The sequence below is a fragment of the Artemia sp. Qi Xiang Cuo genome, chromosome 5 (genome assembly GCF_049724085.1).
Source record: "Artemia sp. Qi Xiang Cuo chromosome 5, ASM4972408v1, whole genome shotgun sequence".
Lineage (NCBI taxonomy): Eukaryota > Metazoa > Arthropoda > Branchiopoda > Anostraca > Artemiidae > Artemia > Artemia sp. Qi Xiang Cuo.
Window position 1 is genome coordinate 31,809,786 of NC_142798.1, and position 19,474 is coordinate 31,829,259.

Consider the following 19,474-nt stretch of genomic DNA (forward strand, 5'->3'; position numbering starts at 1 on the left):
TTCCAATGAATGAGACCTTTTGAAGCTTATAAGGCAACACTTTCTATAAAAACCTTAAATGCCCCAAGGTTATAACTTACAACCCTTGTCCTGAGGGCTATGGGTGGGTGTCATCCTCAAAAACATAACTTCCAGACCTTTCAACTACGCTGAACAAAATGGCTATCTCAAAAATGTTGATTGGCAGTGTTTGAGGAAATGATGGGCGTGGGAGAAGGGGGTGATTCTCCCTCGAAATACTTTCGAGTATCGAAAAGGGCAACAGCCCTCTCAGTTTCCAATCGAATGAGCCCTTTTTGAAGTTTTGACAATAACGCTTTCTAGAAAACCTTATATGCCCCTAGGACACAACTTACAACCTTAGCCCTGAGGGCCTTGGGGGGGGGGGTTGTCACGCTCAAAGACATAATCTTCGGAAACTTCAACGAAATTCAACAAAATGGCTATATCAAAATGTTAATCGGAAGTCATTGGGGAAATGATGGGCGTGGGGGGGGGGTATTCAGCCTCCGATCCCTTTAGACTATTAATAAGGGCACTAGCCCTCTCAATTCCCAATTGAATAAGCCTTTTTTTGTAGTTCCTACGACAACACTTTCTATAAAAACCTTATATGCCCCCAGGCAATAAGTTACAACCTTTGCCCTGAGGGCTGTGGTGGGTTGTCATACTCAAAGACACAATTTTCATACCCTTCAACTACGTTGAACAAAATTGCTATATCAAAACTTTGATCGAAAGTGTTTGGGGAAATGATGGGTGTGTGTGGGGGGGGGGGGGGTAGGGGGCATTCAACCTCCTATCACTTTTGACTATTAATAAGGGGACTACTCCTCTCAATTCCCAAACGAATGAGCCCTTTTTGAAGTTTCTACGACAAAGCTTTGTATAAAAACCTTATATGCCCCCAGGCTACAGCTTGCAGCCTTTGCCCTGGGGGCTTTGGGGGGTCTTTCATCCTCAAAGACACAATTTCCGGACCTTTCAACTATGTTGAACAAAATGGCTATCTCAAAATTTTGCATTGGATGTGTTTGGGGAAATGGTGGGCGTGAGAGGGGGGTTAAAGAATGGTTACAAAAGCCATAACAGGACTTGGAAATTTCGGGAAAAATCTTTCCCGAATAGGGAGGGGTAAATGCCCAGTATGCCAAAAATGTAAGATGACCACTGTGGAAAAAAGAATACATCTAATAGAAGAATGTTCAGTTAGATTAGACACCAGCTTGAGGAATTTCATACTGTTATTGTGAAGCTGGAGGACATACTAAGGGAAGGAGAAGTCCGACAGCTGGCAAGATATACGGTAAGGGTGGGGAAGCCGAACCCATCATTGCCCCCCCCCCAACCATGAATATAGCATAGTTTCTGGGGTGCAGAGGCAATGGGCCTTGAAGGTCTGAGCCTCGACCTACTGACAGTGGGTCAACCCCTGCTAATAATAATAATCAGAAAGAGAGTCATAGGCTACGATAAGTCAAAATTACAACATGGAGAAATTACCATGAGTGAGTAAATGAAATATGACAAGAAGAGAATGTGCACAACCAGTTAAAATACCAGTTTGATATTCTTTGGTGTGATTTTTTTGAAGCGTCAAATATTAAAAGTTCACAAAAATGCGGGAATCTTTTACATGCTGTTCAAAGAAAAAATCTTAAATCTGAGTTAAATCGTCTTTCATTGTGTCAACAATATTTTCAAGCTTCTTTCCCTAAGTTCGCCAAAAATAACAAAGTATGTATTGTGTTTACTTTACATGTGTCTTGCTCATTTGTCACTTTTCCTAGTCCCTTAAACGTGTTTTCACATAGCCCCAAATATAGTTTGAATGATTCATTACTTTTTTCATAGCATGGTGAAAGCTATAGAAAGCCCAAATAGTGACCTGATTCCTAATGGTAAAAGGATTCCAGAAATTGAGCCCAGGACGTCAGCCGTCGTTCTTAAGAACCATTTTTCAGGGAAGTTAGTGTTTGATACACTTCACAAGACAGCCAATAAGGTTAGTCTTTTTTCTCTATTTTTTTTTATTTATTAAACCATACATAGTTAGCAGTAAGTAAAGACGATGATTGTCAAAAGTAAATGAAGTTATGAAAATTGAAATTTGAAAATAAGGTATTTGAATATTAAGCGTAATAATGCGAAATTTTAATTAATCGGTCTTCAGCGTTTTCTCTTCCTATTACTCATCTTTACCTAAATTAATTAAGAAAACTTTTTCCACGAAATAAGTTTTTCAAAAAAGAGTAAAGAACTCCATTAAACTGAGAATGAACAACAATAGAATCAAATAATATAGCAATCATACAATTACCTCAAATCAGTATCAATAAATAAAAAAAAAACCAAAACGAACAGAAATTAAAATAAATAATAGAATCAAACTCAAAACGAGCAGAAATTAATATGAGTAGGGTTCAAAACCCCTATGCCTTTTAAAAGCAAGAATATAATTTGTACTTTACTGAAAAAAATTCAAATGAATGTGTATCGTCAGTTTAATATACGTATGCTGATATTCCTTAAAATCATAGTTAATTTTTGATTTCTTAAAATTATAAAAGAAAAACATTTAAAAGAATTTTTTCAGTAAAGTACAAATTATAATCTGGCTTTTAGAAAGCATAGGGGTTTTGAACCCTACTGATATTAATTTCTGATCGTTTTTAGTTTGACTCTGTTATTTATTTTAATTTCTGTTCGTTTTGAGTTTTATTTATTTATTGATACTAATTTGTGGTAATTGTATTCTTGGTAATTTATTTGATTCTATTTTTGTTCATTTTTGGTTTAATGGAATTCTTTACTTTTTTATGAAAAACTTATTTTATGGAAACAGTTTTTTAAAACTAAGTTGTGTTCGTTTTATATTGACATAGTTTTTTTCAGTGAAAACAAAAATAATAGATTAATCTTTCCGGTTTTCATTTAAGAATTTTTAGTTTGGCCTGCTATTGATATGCCGGAGAAACTTTTTTAGCAATTTTTAACAACATAAACTCTTTTGAAAATCCTGACACAAATAGTACTGTTTAATTTAGTCATATACATCCTCTAGTTGACCCGATAAATAAAAGTTAATACCATTCCCAAAAAATTATATCTATGCTCTTTCACAGCCTGGACACACTTACACTCTTTTAATTAGTAAAACTTTAAGAGCAGAAGTAGTAATAGATAGCCCCAAAAATTTGATCTTAATACCCTAAGTCGTTCGACAATATTTAAATCATAATATTAATGCTTCTACTCATACAAATACTGCTATTAGAGCTAAGACTACTACTATTAACTGTACTCCTACTGCTACTACCATATTTACTGGTGCTACTATTGCAACTAATAAACCTAAGGGAATTAAGGCCAAAATTTTGGGAAAGATTGTAACTGTATTGAAATAAATAGAAACACACTATGCCATATAGGTTGTCAAGAGGACGTATCAGCAATGCTTCAGGGCTGGTTGATGGTATTAAGTTTAAAATTTAATCGTGTGTTGAAGGGGATGTTGAAAAAAGGTGCTATTTGCGTACTGTTAATAATGCTACTACTGCTTAGGGCTCTGGGGGGGGGGTTGTGCCAACACTGGAAGCATTGTTATATGTTGTTTGTACTATTTTAAACAAAATTGCCATCACACAATTTCAATCATATGCATTCGGCGAAAAGTAGGATAGTTGAATGGGTGGGGGGGTTGCTGCTTGACCTACATCACTATTGACTTTTAAAAAAGGAACTAGATCTTCATATTTCAACCAAATGAGCCACCTCTAAAGGTTATACAACAATCCCTTCCATAAAAACCTTAAATGACCCAGGGGCATAATTTACAACCCACGCCCTCAGTAGTAATGCCTCACTGCTTTCCAGAATGCCCATAACAGATTCCCATCGGATTTATAGAAGGCCCTTTTTTTCCTGTGACACACACCCCTGGATTCTGCAACTTCAAGGATTCTCGTGACGTCATGGAAGACACACCCCCGCTATACGACCGGTCAAGAGAGCAGGCGTTACAACAATGTTTGCATTTTGGGAAGACACACCCTCGCATTTTAATGGTAAGGTGTTAATTAACTCATAGGGGGAGACTAAGAGATGTAGGTGTTAAGGAATGTTTACATTCGGTTGCTATGTAATAGAGGATGCCGCAATTTTGCGTTATTCAACAAGTATTACATCACAGGTGATTTTGACCTAAGTGATTGGAGTTGAGGATAATGTGTGACTTAGTGGATTTATAACTTAATGGTAGTGGACACATGGGTCTTGCGTAATGAGAGAGCAAATGTTACATAATGACAGCGCACACGTGGGTCTTACGTAATGACAGCACACTTGTGGGTCTCACGTATTGACAGCGCACATGTTACATAATGACAGCGCATACGTGGTTCTTACGTAATGACAGCGCACATTTTATATAATGAAGCGCACACGTGGGTCTTAAGTAATAACGGCACCAGGCAGAGGAATTTGGTCAAGACATTTCAAGACGTTTCCTAAGACATTTCTCTTTGAGACGTTCAAGGCATTTTTTTTCTTTCAATACGTCTTTCTTTTTTCTCAAGATGTTTCTTTTCTTTAGTTTTTACGTAATGGGGAATGATTATTGATGATGCATTCCCAAGCAAACCGTTTCTTCAGAGTCCATGAGGGAATTCCCCACTTTTAATTGAGGAGGACACATACGTACGGTATTACATAATACTTTTTTTCTATCAGTGTATTTTTTCTCATAGGATTATTATATTCTAATGATTATGGTCTTCATAAGGACTCGAAAGACCAATGTCGAACCAATAGAACTGTGCCTTAATCAACTCGTCCATGAAGCTCTTTCCAATATTATGTTCTGGCTCGTACATTCTAGAAATAGCCTATTGCACGCGAGGAGAATTCCTCTTTTTGGTGCATGCTAGAAAGATGACAGCGTGTTTCCTACGGTTACAATAACAGACACGCAGAAGTGGAAAATCGATTCCTAGAAATGATCTATTACCTGGTCATTTAGTAATAAATGCGAGAGGGGACTACAAGATGCTTAAATTGTGTAAACGATTAGGTATGGAAGATTCGTATCCTAAACAAAAATATAAAAACAAAAACCTTTGTAAATAAAATTTGTATTAAATAAAACAAATTTACAACATTATTAAAACACAGATAAATCAGTTAAAAAACGCAACAAACAAAAAAAACTAAAAGTGAAAAAAGATTATAAAGAAAAAGTATTAGCAAAAAGATACATATATTAAAGAAAAATACATACAAGCAATCATTTCCAGAGGGACAGGGTTGATATTAGAGGCAAATTTAGGTCGTATTGAGGTATTTCTGAGAGTTATTAACAAAAACGCCAAGTTTTCTTTGAGCTAAGCCTATGAATATTCAATCACCATGACAGTATGCGCATTTGAGTAATATTTTCTCATCACATTTCAGATTTTCTCGTTAGAGTTAATTTTTTAGGATCTATTGAGAGTTTTTAATGAAAAAAAAAACCTAATCGAAAGCCAACCCTATCATAGTAACCTCCAAAACACCTCACACCACCAAACTATTACTGCTCCCTGTGGCACCTCCTCATCACCCCCTAAGACATTTTCAACCTATCTCTCCAAAAAAAGTAAACTTAAAAATCTAAAATTTAACTCTTGAAATTTCAAACGCTAAAATGTAATTCTCCTAGGCAATTCACGCCACTTAGAATTTATCAAAATTCTCGAACGAACCTTTTCATTATTTTTCAATGGTTTTTATAAAAATTGACACAAAGGTAACACCCTGCAGCACCTGGCATCATCATTTGAGCGTTTTTTTTAACGCTTGAATACCCACAATGGATATATTTTCTGTTGCTTTTATTTTTCGACAATTCCCAATCTATGCCACACTATGACTGGTCCATGACACCCTTTGAAATCCCCCCTCCCCTCAAGATGCTTCAGACATTTCTTGTTAAAAATTAAGCTTCAATCCATTGATTCAAGTTTTTCGTAAGGCAACCCTTTCATGATGCTCCTCATAACACCTCACACCACCACGGCATTACATGGCTGCCCCACAAACATTATTTACCACCTCATAATTCCTAAGACATGTCATGAAATTTTCTCATTAAAAATCTCGCATTAAGGGGTTTAATAGATCCAGGGCATTAAAACATTCAACATTAAGGTCAGAATGGCACTGCGAAACCAGTTTCACACACACGTCTCGGGGCAATTTTCGACTAAGATTATACTAACATTTAAGGATTTTAAGCAATTATTTTCGACATTTTAATATTAATATATGCTTATGAGCCGAGGTTTGAGAGTTTTAAGATATTATTTACCACATTTTAATTTTTTCATATTTTTTATTGTTTTCCCGGGTTTTGATAGATCAAGGACATGAGAAAATACAACCTCGAGAGCAGAATGGAACATCAGTATCGTTTTCTCAAACACCTAGGGGAATAGGGATATCCTGGAACTTGAGCATTTTAAGCAATTATTTACCATGTTTCAACATTTGTTTCATATTTTTAATATTTTCCAGGGCTTATGGGTCGAGGTTTGGGAAATTTCAGAGATTATTTCCCGTATTTTAATATATTTTCATATTTTGTATTATTTTCCTGGGGTTTAATAGAGACTTGTTGCATGTTGTTTCTTCTTTTCCTGAAACTTTTACATTGATTTTTCTCCTCGTGAAACTGATTTTCTTCATGGAACTTGATGCTTGTTGATTTTTTTTCCTGGAACTTCTTGCGTACCGATTTTTTTTCGGTTCGTGAAACATGTCAAATGTTAATTTGTCTCTGTCAAACTCGTACCCTGATTTTTCTCCTTGTGAAACTGATTTTGTTTATGGAACTTGTTGCATGCTGATTTATCTTCGTGGAACTTGTCGAGTACTGATTTTTTATGTTCATGGAGCTTGTTGCCTGCCGATTTTTGTTCGTGGAACTTGTTGCGTGCTAATATTTTTATGTTCGTGAAGATTCTAGGATGTTGTTTTTCTCTCTTCGTGAAACATATAAATTTATTTTTCTCCTCGCGAAACTGATTATGTTTATGGAACTTGTTGCATGCTGATTTATGTTTGTGGAACTTGTCGAGTACTGATTTGCTTTTGTTCGTGAAACTTGTTGCAGGCTTATTTTATCTCTTTGTGAAACTTGTACATTGATTTTTGACCTCATCAAACTGACTATGTTCATGGAACTTGCTACATGCTGATTTTGGTTCGCTGATTTGGGCCGAGGTTTGAGAGTTTTAAGATATTATTTTCTATTTTCTAATATTGTTTCATATTTTTCATTATTTTCCTGGGGTTCAATAGATACTTGTTGCATTCTGTTTCTTCTCTTTGTGAAACTTCGTGATTTTTCTCCTCTTGAAACTGATTTTCTTCACGGAACTTGATACTTGCTGGGTTTTTTTGTGGAACTTCTTGCGTGCTGATTTTTTTATTCGTGAATAATTGCGCATGTTAATTTTTCCCTCCGTGAAACTGGTACATTGATTTTTCTCTTCCTGAAACTGATTTTGTTCATGGAACTTGTTGCCAGCCAATTTTTATTCGCGGACCGAAACTGATTTTGTTCATGGAACTTTTTACATGCTGATTTATGTTCATCGAACCTGTTGAGTATTGATCTTTTTTGTTTGTGAAAACTTGTTGCATGTTGTTTTTTTCTCTTGGTGAAACTTGTAAATTGATTTTGACCTCGTGAAACTGACTATGTTCATGGAATTTGTTTCATGCTGATTTTTGTTCTTATAACCCGTCGCATGAAACTTGAAACTTGTTGCATTATAATTTATTCTTCGTGAAACTTGTACATTGATTTTTCTCCTTGCGAAACTGATTTTGTTCACGCAACTTATTGCATGCATATTTTCTGTTCGTGGAACTTGTTGTGAGCTAATTTTTCGTCGTGAAACTTGCTGCATGTTGATTTTTGTCAATTTTTATGAAACTTGTTGCGTGTTGATTTTTCATTTCGTGAAAATTTTACATTAATTTTTTCTGCCTCGTAAAACTTATTTTGTTCGTGGAACTTGTTGCTTACTGACATTTCTTCGTGAAACATTTTGCATGTTGATTTTTGTCTTCGTGAAACTTGTACATTAATTTTTTCCCCTCGCGAAACTGATTTTGTTCATAGAACTTGATGTATGCTAATTTTTATTCGTGGAACTTGTCGAGTGCTAATTTTTTTTTTCAGTAAAACTTGTTGGATTTAGATTGTTCTCTCCAAAAAACTTCTAGATTGAATTTATCCTCGTGAAACCATTTTTGTTCACGGAGCTTATTGTTTGTTGTTTTTTGTTCATAGAACTTGTCACGTACTGATTTTTGTGCATGAGACTTAATACATACTTTTTTTCTCTTCATGAAAATAGTACATTGATTTTTATCCTTGTGAAACTGATTTCGTTCATGGAACTTGTTGCGTGCTTATTTTTCTACATGGAACTTGTTGCATGCTGATTTTTGATAGTAAAACTTGTCACATGTTGAATTTTCTCTTCGTAAAACTTGTACATTAATTTTTATCCTCGTGAAACTGATTTTCTTCGTGGAACTTATAGCTTGCGGTTTTTTGTTCGTGGAACTTGTGGCGCGCTTATTTTTGTCAGTGAAACTTGTTGCATGTTGTTTTTTCTCTTCGTGAAACTTGTACATTGATTTTTTTTCATTGTAAAACTGGTTTTGTTCGTGGACGTTGTTGAGTGCTGATTTAAGCTCTTGGTAGTTGTTGAGTGCTGATTTTAGTTCGTGCAACTTGTACATGGATCTTTCTCCTCGTTAAACTGAATATGTTCATGGAACTTGTTGTCTGCTGATTTTTTGTTGTTGGAACTTGTTCGTGAAACTTGTTGCATGTTTTTTGTCTATTCGCGAAACATACATATTGATTTTTTTTTTCATCGCGAAACTGATTTTATTCATAGAACTTATTGTATGCATTTTTTTGCTCGTGGAACTTGTTGTCTGCTCATTCTTGTTTGTGAAACTTTTGCATGTTGATTTTTTTATCTCTTCGCGAAACTTGTACACTGATTTTTTTCTCATGAAACTGATTTTGTTCAAGGAACTTGTTGTGCGCTGATTCTTGTTCTTGGAACTTCTTGCATACTACTTTTTTGTCCATGAAACATGTTGCATGTTAATTTTAGACGTCGTGAAACTGATTTCCTTCTTGGAATTCGATGCCTGCTGTTTCCTGTTCGTCAAAATTGTTGTGTGCAGATTTATGCTTGTGGAAGTTGTTGAGTGCTTATGGTTCTTCTCCTTGTAAAATTGACTATGTTCCTGGATCTTTTTACCCGCTGATTTTTTGGTGAAAATATGACGCGTCATCTAACCTAGCTTAACCTAGCCTAGCCTCCGTACGTTAGGTTAACCTAGCCTACTAGTATATCTTGATAAATTAAGTTCCACGAACAAAAGTCAGCACGCAACAAGTTCCATGAATAAAATAAGTTTCACAAGGAGAAAAAATGAGTGCATAAGTTTCATGAATAAAGATCAACACGCAACATGTTCCTAAGGCCAAAACTTAGTATGCCGAAAATTCATGAGCTCAATCAGTTTTATGGGAAAAAAAATCAATATACAAGTTTCACAAAGAGAAAAAATCAACATGCAATAAGTTCCAGGAACAAAATCAGCATGCACCAAGTTACACGAACATAAACTAGCATGTAAGAAGTTCCATGATCCCTTTCACGAAGAGAAAAATCAATCTACAAGCTTTACGAAGTGAAAACAAATCATCATACATCATGTTTAACAAACTGAAATCAGTATGCAACAAGGTCCGCGAAGAAAAACTAGCAAGCAAGAAGTTCCATGAACAAAATCAGTTTCACGAGGAGAAAAATCAATGTATGATTTTCACAAGGAGAAAAATGAAAATGCAAAAATTTTCTTGCGAAAATGCACGAACAAAAATCATCACACAACAAGTTCCATGAACAAAATAAGTTTCACGATGAGAAAAACAATGTACAAGTTTCACGAAAAGAAAAAACAATATGTAAGAAGTTTCACGAACAAAAAAATTAGCACGCAATAAGTTCCATGAATAAAATCAGTCATGTAGATACAAATCAGTGTATAAGTTTCAGGAACAGAAAATCAACATGTAACAAGTTTCACGATACAAATCAGCACGCAACAAGTTACACGAGCAAAATTAATCTGGGCACAGCAAGTTCCACGAAGAAAATCGGTTTCAAGAGGAGAAAAATCAATGTACATGCTTCAGGAAGAGAAAAATCAATACGTAACAAGTTCCAAGAACAAAAATTAGTACACAACAATTTCCATTAGCAAAATTAGTTTTACGATTAAAAAAATAAATATACATGTTTCACGACAAGAAAAATCAACATGCAATATGTTACACGAACAAAAATAAGTTCCTTGAACAAAATCAGTTTCACGAGGGAAAAAATCAGTGTACAACTTTCGTGAAGAGAAAAAAAAATCAACATGCATAAGGTTTCACGAACAAGAATCAGCACGCAACAATTTCCACGAACAAAAAATGCATGCAATAAGTCCCATAAATAAAATCAGTTTCGCAATGACAATGAAAGTCAATGTACATGTTTCACGAAGAGGGAAAACACATGCAACAAGTTTCACGAACAAGATTCACGAACAAAAAAATCAAAAGGCCACAAGTTCCATGAACATAGTCAGTTTTACGAGGAGAAAAAAAAACAATATACAATTTTCATGAACTAGAATCAGCACTCAACAACTTCCACGAGCATAAATCAGCACGGAACAAGTTCCACGAACAAAACCAGCTTCACAGTGAGAAAAAACATCAATGTACAAGTTTCACAAAGTTCCACGAACAAAAACAGCAAGTATCAAATTCCGTGAGGGAAATCTGTTTCGCGAAGAGAAAAATCAGAATGCAACATGTTTCACGAACAAAAAATCAGTATGAAAGAAGTTCCAAGCAAAAATCAGCACGAAAGGAATTCCTAGTTTTGAGAAGAGAAACAATATCCACATGCAACAATTTTAACGAACAAGAATCATCACAGAACATGCTCCAGAAACAAAAAATTAGCAGGCAACAATTTCTATGAACATAGTCAGTTTCATGAGGAGAAAAATCAATATACAAGGTTCACGAACTAAAATCAGCTCTCAAAATCTTCCACGGGGATAATTCAGCACGCAACAAGTTCCACGAACAGAACCAGTTTCATAATTAGAAAAACTCAATGCACAAGTTTCATGAAAAGAAAAATCACATGCAAAAAGTTTCACGAATAAAAATCAGCACGCAAATAGTTCCACGAGCAAAAAATAAACAGAAAGCATCAAGTTCCATGAAGAAAATCAGTTCTACGAGGAGAAAATCAATTTACAAGTTGTTCAGGGAGAAAACCCAATATTTAACAAGTTTCATGAACAGAAATCATTATGCAACAGGTTGCTTGTAGAAAAATGAGCACGCAAAAAGTTCCATGAGGGAAATCAGTTTCACGAGGAATAAAAGCAATGTACTAGTTCCATGAAGAGAAAAACAACATGCAACAAGTTCTAATCAGCACACAACACGTTCCATGAGCAAAAAACTGCAAGCAATACGTTCCATGAATATAATCAGTTTCACGATGGGAAAAATCAATATACAAGTTTCACGAAAAGAAAAATCAAAATGCAACAAATTTCACGAACAAAAAACAGCGTTCGAGAAGTTCCACGAACAAAAACTAGTTCGCAACAAGTTCCATGAACAAAATCAGTTTCACTAGGAAACAAATCAATGTACAAGTTTCACGAAGGGAAAAATTAACACGCAACAAGTTTCACGGACAAAATCAGCACATAAAAAGTTCCACAAACAAAAAATATGCATGCAATAAGTTCCGTGCACAAAGTCAGTTTCGCAAGGAGAAAAATCAATGTACAAGTTTCAGGAAGATAAAAGTCATCATGCAACAAGTTTCACGAGCAAAAATCAGCATGCAACAAGTTCCATGAGCATAGTCAGTTTTACGAGGTCAAAAGTCAATTTACAAGTTTCATGAAGAGAAAAAACAACATGCAACAGGTATCACGAACAAAAATCATCAATACTTTGCAGGCTCCACGAACATAAATCAACATATAATAAGTTTCATGAACAAAATCAGTTTTGCGACAAGAAAAAGCAATGTTCATGTTTCACGAAGAGAGAAAAAGAACATGCAACAATCTTCACGAACGAAAAAAATCAGCACGCAACTAGTTCTGCCAACAAAAATCATCTGGCAACAAGTTCCATGAACAAAATCAGTTTCACGAGGAGAAAAATCAGTGTACTAGTTTCACGGAGAGGAAAGTTAACAAGCAACATGTTTTTCGAACAAAAAAATGAGCATTCAAGAAATTCCACGAAAAAAAAAATCACTAAGCATCAAGTCTTATGAAGAAAATTAGTTTTACCTGGAGAAAAATCACGAAGTTTCACGAAGAGAATAAACACCATGCAACAAGTCTCTATTCAACCCCAAGAGAATAATGAAAAATATGAAAAAATATTAAAATACTGAAAAAAATCTTTTAAAATTCTCAAACCTCGGCCCATAAGCCCTAGAAAATATTAAAAATATGAAACAAATGTTAAAAATATGATCAATAATCACTTAAAATCCTCAAGTGCTAGCATATCCTTAGTCAAAATCGTCCCCTAGGTGTTTGTGAAAACGATATTGATGTTCCATTCTGCTTGAATGTTTTCATGGCCTGGATCTGTTAAACTCCAGGAAAATAATGAAAGATATGAAAAAATATTAAAATATAGTTAACAATGTCTTAAAACTCTCAAACCTCGTCCCATAAGCCATAGAAAATTTTAAAATATGAAACAAATGTTAAAATATCGAAAATAATTGCTTAAAATCCTTAAATATTAGTATATTCTTAATTGAAATTGCTCTCAAATACGTGTGAAAACGGTATCGCAGTGCCATTCTGGTCTCGAGGTTAATTGTTTTCATGACCTGGATCTATGAAACCCCGGAAAATAGTAAAAAATATGAAACAAATATTAAAATAGGGTTGCGAAACATGAACCAATGGATTTAATCTGTCATTTTTAATGAGAAAATGTCTTGAAATATCTTAGGAATGATAAGGTGGGGTGCAAGGTGTTAAAGGGGGCAGCTGCGTAATGTCGTGGTGGTGTGAGGGGTTATTAGGAGCATCATGAAAGGGTTGGCTTGCGAAAGAATTGAATCAATGGATTGAAGCTAAATTTTTAACAAGAAATGCCTGGAACGTCTTGGGGGGGGGGTAGGTTTCAGAAGGTGTAATGGACCAGTCATAATGTGGCATAGGTTGGGAATTGTCGGAAAATAATAGTAATAGAAAATATATCCATCCAAATGTTAGAAAACGCTTAAATGATGATGCCAGGTGTTGCAGGTTGTTACCGTTCAAGAAATATTTTAAATTCTAAGTGGCGTGAATTGCCTTGGAGAATCACATTCTTGCAATGAAATGCCAAGCTGCCGCTATTCAAACAAAAAAAGTGTTCAATTTTAGATTTAGAAGTTATTTTTCTTAGGGGGGAGGTTGAAAATGATCTAGGGGATGATGGGGAGGGTTCCACGCAGATCAGTAAGAGTGTGGTGGTGTGAGGCGTTTTGGAAGTTGTTATGATAGGGTTGGCTTCTTATGAGGGTTTTTTTCATTAAAAGCTCTCAATAAGACCTACAAAATTACCTCTAACGAGATTATGTGTAATTTTATGAGAAAATATTATTCCAATACGGATATTGTCATGATGGGTGAATATTTATAGGCTTAGCTCAGAGAAAACGTGGCATTTTCCTTAATAGGTCTCAAAAATACCTCAATATGACCTAAATTTACCTCTAACATCAACCATGCCCCTCTGAAAATGTTGCTAGGCTGTTTTTTTCTTTAATACATGGTTTGTTTGGCTTATATATTATTCTTTATGAGCTTTTTGCACGTTCTATTTTTTGTTTGTCGCGTTTTTTAACTGCCTTTTCTGTGTTTTAATAATGTTGTAATTTTGTCTTAATTAATAGAAAATTTATTTACAAAAGTCTATGTTTTTTATATTTATTGTTTAGGACGAATCTTCAATTCCTAATCGTTTACACAATTTGACCATCTTGTAGTCCCCTCTCGCCTTTATTACTAAATGATCAGGTAATAACTTATTTCTATTAATCAATTTTCCACATCTGCTTGTCAATTATTGTAACCGTCGGAAACACGCTATCATCAGTCTAGCATGCACAAAAGAGGAAAATTTTCATCGTGTGCAATAGGCTATTTCTAGAATGTATTAACCAGAACAAAATATTGGAAAGGTTTTCATGGACGGGTTGATTAAGGCACAGAGCTATTGGATGGAAATTGGTCTTTCGAGTCTTAATGAAGACAAAAATCAGTAGAATATAATGATCCTTCGAGAAAAAATGCACTGAAAGAAAAAAAGTATCATGTAACACCCTACGTATGTGTCCTCCTCAATTAACAGCGGAAGATTCCCTCATGGACTTTGAAGAAACGGTTCACGTAGGAATGCATCATCCATAAACATTCCTCATCACCCAAAATCAAAGAAAAAGTAACGCCTTGAACGTCTAAAAATGAATGTCTTGATAAAATTCCTCTGCCTAGCGCCGTCATTACGTAAGACCTACGTGCGTACTGTCATTATGTAACATGTGGGCTGTCATTACGTAAGACCCTCGTGTGTGCTATCTGTATTTAAGATGTTCGCTGTCATTACGTAAGACCCACGTGTGCGCTTTCATTACGTAAGAACAACGTGTGCGCTGTCATTATTGAACATGTGTTTAGTCATTACGAAAGACCCATGTGGGCGCTGCCATTAAGTTATTTCCAATAAATCCACTAAGTCACGCATTACCCTCAACTCCAATTACTTAGGATAAATCCTTTGTGATGTAAGACTTGTTGCCTCACGCAAGATTGCTACATAGCAACCGAATGTAAACATTCCCTAACACCCACATCTCTTAGCTTCCCTCTATGAGTTAACTAACACCTGACCATTTAAAATGCGAGGGTGTGTTTTCCCAAAATGTAAATAATGTCGTACCACCTGCTCTGTTGACCAATCGTATTGCGCGGGTGTGTCTTCCACGACGTCACGGGAATCCTGGGTATTGCAGAATCCAGAGGGTGTGTCACTGGAAACCAGGGTCTTCTAGAAATCTATAGGAATCTGCTATGTGTCTTCTGGAAAGCAGTGAGGCATTAAGACTACCCCCAGGCTCTGGTGGTGTGTATCAACCTCAAAAGCCTTGTTATATGATATTTGGACTATTTTGAATAAAAGGACTGTCCAAGATCCCTTTTGGATACATCTCACGAAAATACGACATGTCTGTGCGTGTGGGGGAGGGCAGTAGCTGTGTTCTGATCACTTTGATCGGAAGTGTGTGGGGTAATAATGGGCGTGGGGGGGCATTCGCCCTCCTATCACTTTTGACTATTAATAAGGGCACTAGACCTCTCAATTCCCAAACGAATGAGCCCTTTTTGAAGTTTCTACAACAAAGCTTTGTATAAAAGCCTTATATGCCCCCAAGCTACAACTTGCGGCCTTTGCCCTGGGGGCTTTGTCATCCTCAAAGACATAATTTCCGGACCTTTCAACTACGTCGAACAAAATAGCTCTCTGGAAATTTTGATTGTATGTGTTTGGGGAAATGGTGGGCCTGAGAGGGGGGTTAGTTGCCCTCTTATCCCTTTGACTATCAAAAAGGGCACTAGCCCCTTCGAGATCCAATTTAATGAGCCCTTTTTTAAGTTTCTACGACAAATTTCTATAAAAACCGTATATGCACCCAGGGCATAACTTACAACCCTTGCCCTGAGGGCTGTGAGGGGTGTTGTCATCCTTAGAGAGCTACTTTCCAGAAATTTCAAATACGTTGAACAAAATGGCTATCTCTAAACGTTGATTGGATGTGTTTGGTGAAATGGTAGTCGGGTGAGGGGGCTTAGTTGCCATTCAATAACTTTCGACCATTAAAAAGGGCAATAGCCCTTTCAATTTCCAATCGAATGAACCCTTTATGAAGCTTCTGCAACAACAGTCTCTAGAAAAACCTTATATGCCCCCAATGCATAAATTACAGCCCTTGCCCTAAGGACTCTAGGGGGGTTGTCATCCTCGAAGGCCTACTTTCCAGTACTTTCAACTACTTTGAACAAGAGGGCCATCTCAAAATTATGATTGGATGTGTTTGGGGAAATGGTGGGCATGAGAGGGGTGTCAGTTGCCCTCCAATCATTTTCGACTATGAAAAAGGGTACAAGCCCTTCTAATTTCCAATTGAGTGAGCCCTTTTCGATGGTTCTGTGACAACTCTTTCGATATGAAATGCCCTGGTCTAAAACCAAACAAAAATAAATAAAAATAAATAAATAATACATAGTGCCCACATCTTTCTTTACTTAGGCAGTGCTATTACGCTGCCTATAATTAATGACGCCCCCCCCCCGTATTGATGGGTTTTAATTACGCTTGATCTTCCAGAAACTTAATTTCTTGAGGATAACTAGGTATACGGCCTGAAACTAAACTGTGAGTAACCCTGGTTATTAATACACTTTCTGATTTTCTAGCAAGGTTTTAAAACGATGTTCCATCTCTTTATTCTTTCACTATTTATCATTCATGACACTTTCCTTTTAAGGAAAAACTTATTTACATACAAGATTTCTAAGCTTGGAAAGGTTTGAAAGTCTGATTACTTTACCTTTAGAGGTCAATTCAAGAAAATAGAAATTACTACTTGCTTGTGTCATTTATTTTGTTCATCAATAATTGCAAGAAAGCCAACTTCCAATTATATACCCTATTTTTTGTTTAAACTTCCTATATCATTTGAAATAGGGGAAGTGTCAGTATAGTCCAAGGTACTATTTCTACAAGGCCCCTGTACCAAACAGGTTTTTCTGGTAGGTATTCTATTCTAGAGGTCATTATATCTTTCCTTGTCAAGAGACTTACGCAATTTCAAAGTTCAATGTCTTTTTTTAGTGATAAATCAAAAACCGGCATGTCTTGTTTCGCTGCTATGCAATTATTTTTTGTATATATTTGGGTTTCAAATTAGATTCTTCAAAAGTTCTGAATAGTTTATTCAACTTAACACTAGTGACATTTTTTGTAAACATTTACATAGAAAATGGATAATTCTAAGCAATTTCTGGTGAGTAAAATTTTCTCATTATTATAATAAAAAGAAATTGTCTTGTCATTAAGTTAAGGAAGAAATTCTTTCCTTACACTAGAACTAAGGGTACTTATGCACTTAGAAACCTATTGTTTTTAGGAGCTGAAACCTCTACATAGTTCCCTTACAGGCTGAAATTTACGGTGGGATTTTTATCAAGATCAGTGGACCTTTTTAGAGATGTTTTTGAAAAAAGTGCTTAGCTTTCGATTGGTAATTTGGGATTATAATAAAATGTTGATTCTTTTAATGTATTAATTGTTACAAAAGCTTCTTTTTTATCAAGATCAGCGGCTTTTTTTTAGGGATGTTTTTGAAAATACTTCCAGGCCAGTCTGCATTTACGGTGTGATTTTTATCACGATCAATTAACCTTTTTAGGGATGTTTTTGAAAAAGTGCTTAACTTTCGATCGGTAATTTGGGGTTAGAATAAAATGTTGATTCTTTTAATGTATTAATTGTTACAAAAGATTCCTTTTTAGAGTTTCGGTTTGTTCCTTACTTATAGTTCGTTACCATCTACTGCTGGAAAATGTATTTCAGTGATATTTTTAGATCATAGTAGCCTAATGATGCTTTTAGTCTTTAGAAGAAGAACCAAAACAATTTAGAATCTATTACGACTTCTTTCGTCTTCGATAAGTGCGTGGATAAAAATTCTAATTGGCATTTTTTGTTTTTAATTCACAAAATGGTTGGTTTAAGTTTTCTTTTACAAGATACTCAAGCAGGAAGGATGGGGTACATAGACAGGGAGTAGGGCTCGCCTAATGATGCTTTTAGTCTTTAGAAGAAGAACCAAAAAAATTTAGAATCTATGCTGCTTACCTTAGTTTAAGAGTTGAAAATCATTCTAAAAAATCTAAATTTGTAACAATGAGTATTTTATTTTGATAATAAAGGAAAATATAAATATTTATTTAATTGAAAAAAAAAATGTTTTACACTAATTTATATGCCTAACATAAACTGAATTATTTTCCAAACCAAAAATGCATTTTTGTTACATGCTAAATTTTTGTCTTTTTTTTTTAAAGGAAGAAGATACGTGCTATAGCCCCCCTTCTGACAAGAAGGTGAGATGGAGCGAATCTGCACTAATACAAGCTGCAAGACCATCAATTATCAAATATGCTGCTAGAACTACAAAAGACCTGGACCATTCATCGAGCACCCAACTTATAGTGACAGAGCCCTCTAACCCCAGTGTTAGCTCCACGCATGCTGGAAGGAAGTTGAAGAGAGAATGGACTGCTTCCCATAATGCCTCAGCTCAGCCTACTGAAGATTGTGAGCTTGACCCCATTCATCTTTTGCCAAAGAGTTCAGATATAGAAGCCCAGTCAGAATTTGTAAGTATATACATAATTTTTTTTATATCCCTATTTTCAAAAATAAGGTAAATTTTCTCAGGCGCATAGCTTTTGATGAGTAAAAATTAAAATTTTTTTATAAACTATTTCATTTTCTTTAATTAACAAAACTAGCGTTATATAAAGTAATGATTATCACTCATTTCCATAAGAAATAAACCCAACAAAAAATTACTTCTTAAATAAAAAAAAATACTAATTAAAGGGAAAAAATAAAAAATTGAATTTAAAGACAAAAATACCAATTTGAAAAAAACACAAAAAAAAAACGATGTTATACTTAAAATTTAGCAAGAACAATTAAAATTGTATTTTTTCACTAATCCATTTGCGCGCATCCACACCATATCAGATATCCCATCACTTTTAAATCCGCTTTGAATTCTAAGTGGGCTTCTTGCGACAAGAAGAAGTGTTTTAGTAATCTCCAACTATATCTTCATAGTGTTGTCAAGAAACATTATTTGGGGCGAACTCATGTCATTGAAACACATACGTGTTTTCGAGAAAGAATTTGAGGCTGTTCTAATTGGGCAGTTTTGTGAAATCCTGTACCCCAACTCGAACGGACATTGATCCTCCTACCTCACGGGAAGCTCCCGGTTCCCAAGGGTTCTCCCAGGGGGAGGGTGGGAGGAGGGAGAGGGGCTCTAAAAAGGACGTTCCATCATTTTAAGTGCACTTTAATTGTTGATTTGTATGGAGAAAAAAGTTCTTCTCTCTTACAATCATTTATTTAGCACAGGTTAATTTCACACAAATCCGTTGGCTCAACACACAGGAAAATTCGAATTATTGAGAAGGTAACACGACCAACCGCCCCAAC

The 19,474-nt window shown here is 35.4% G+C and overlaps 1 protein-coding gene across 2 annotated transcripts in view; it reads left to right on the top strand.

Moving 5' to 3' along the window:
• Nos (Nitric oxide synthase) overlaps nucleotides 1-19,474 on the top strand; it is a 614,880-nt gene that overhangs the window by 61,244 nt on the left and 534,162 nt on the right. For both annotated transcript variants that reach the window (XM_089089493.1, XM_089089494.1), the window contains exon 2: nucleotides 1,855-2,005. In XM_089089493.1, coding sequence (XP_088945619.1) covers nucleotides 1,855-2,005 — 151 coding nt within the window. The remainder of the gene's footprint in view (nucleotides 1-1,854; nucleotides 2,006-19,474) is intronic.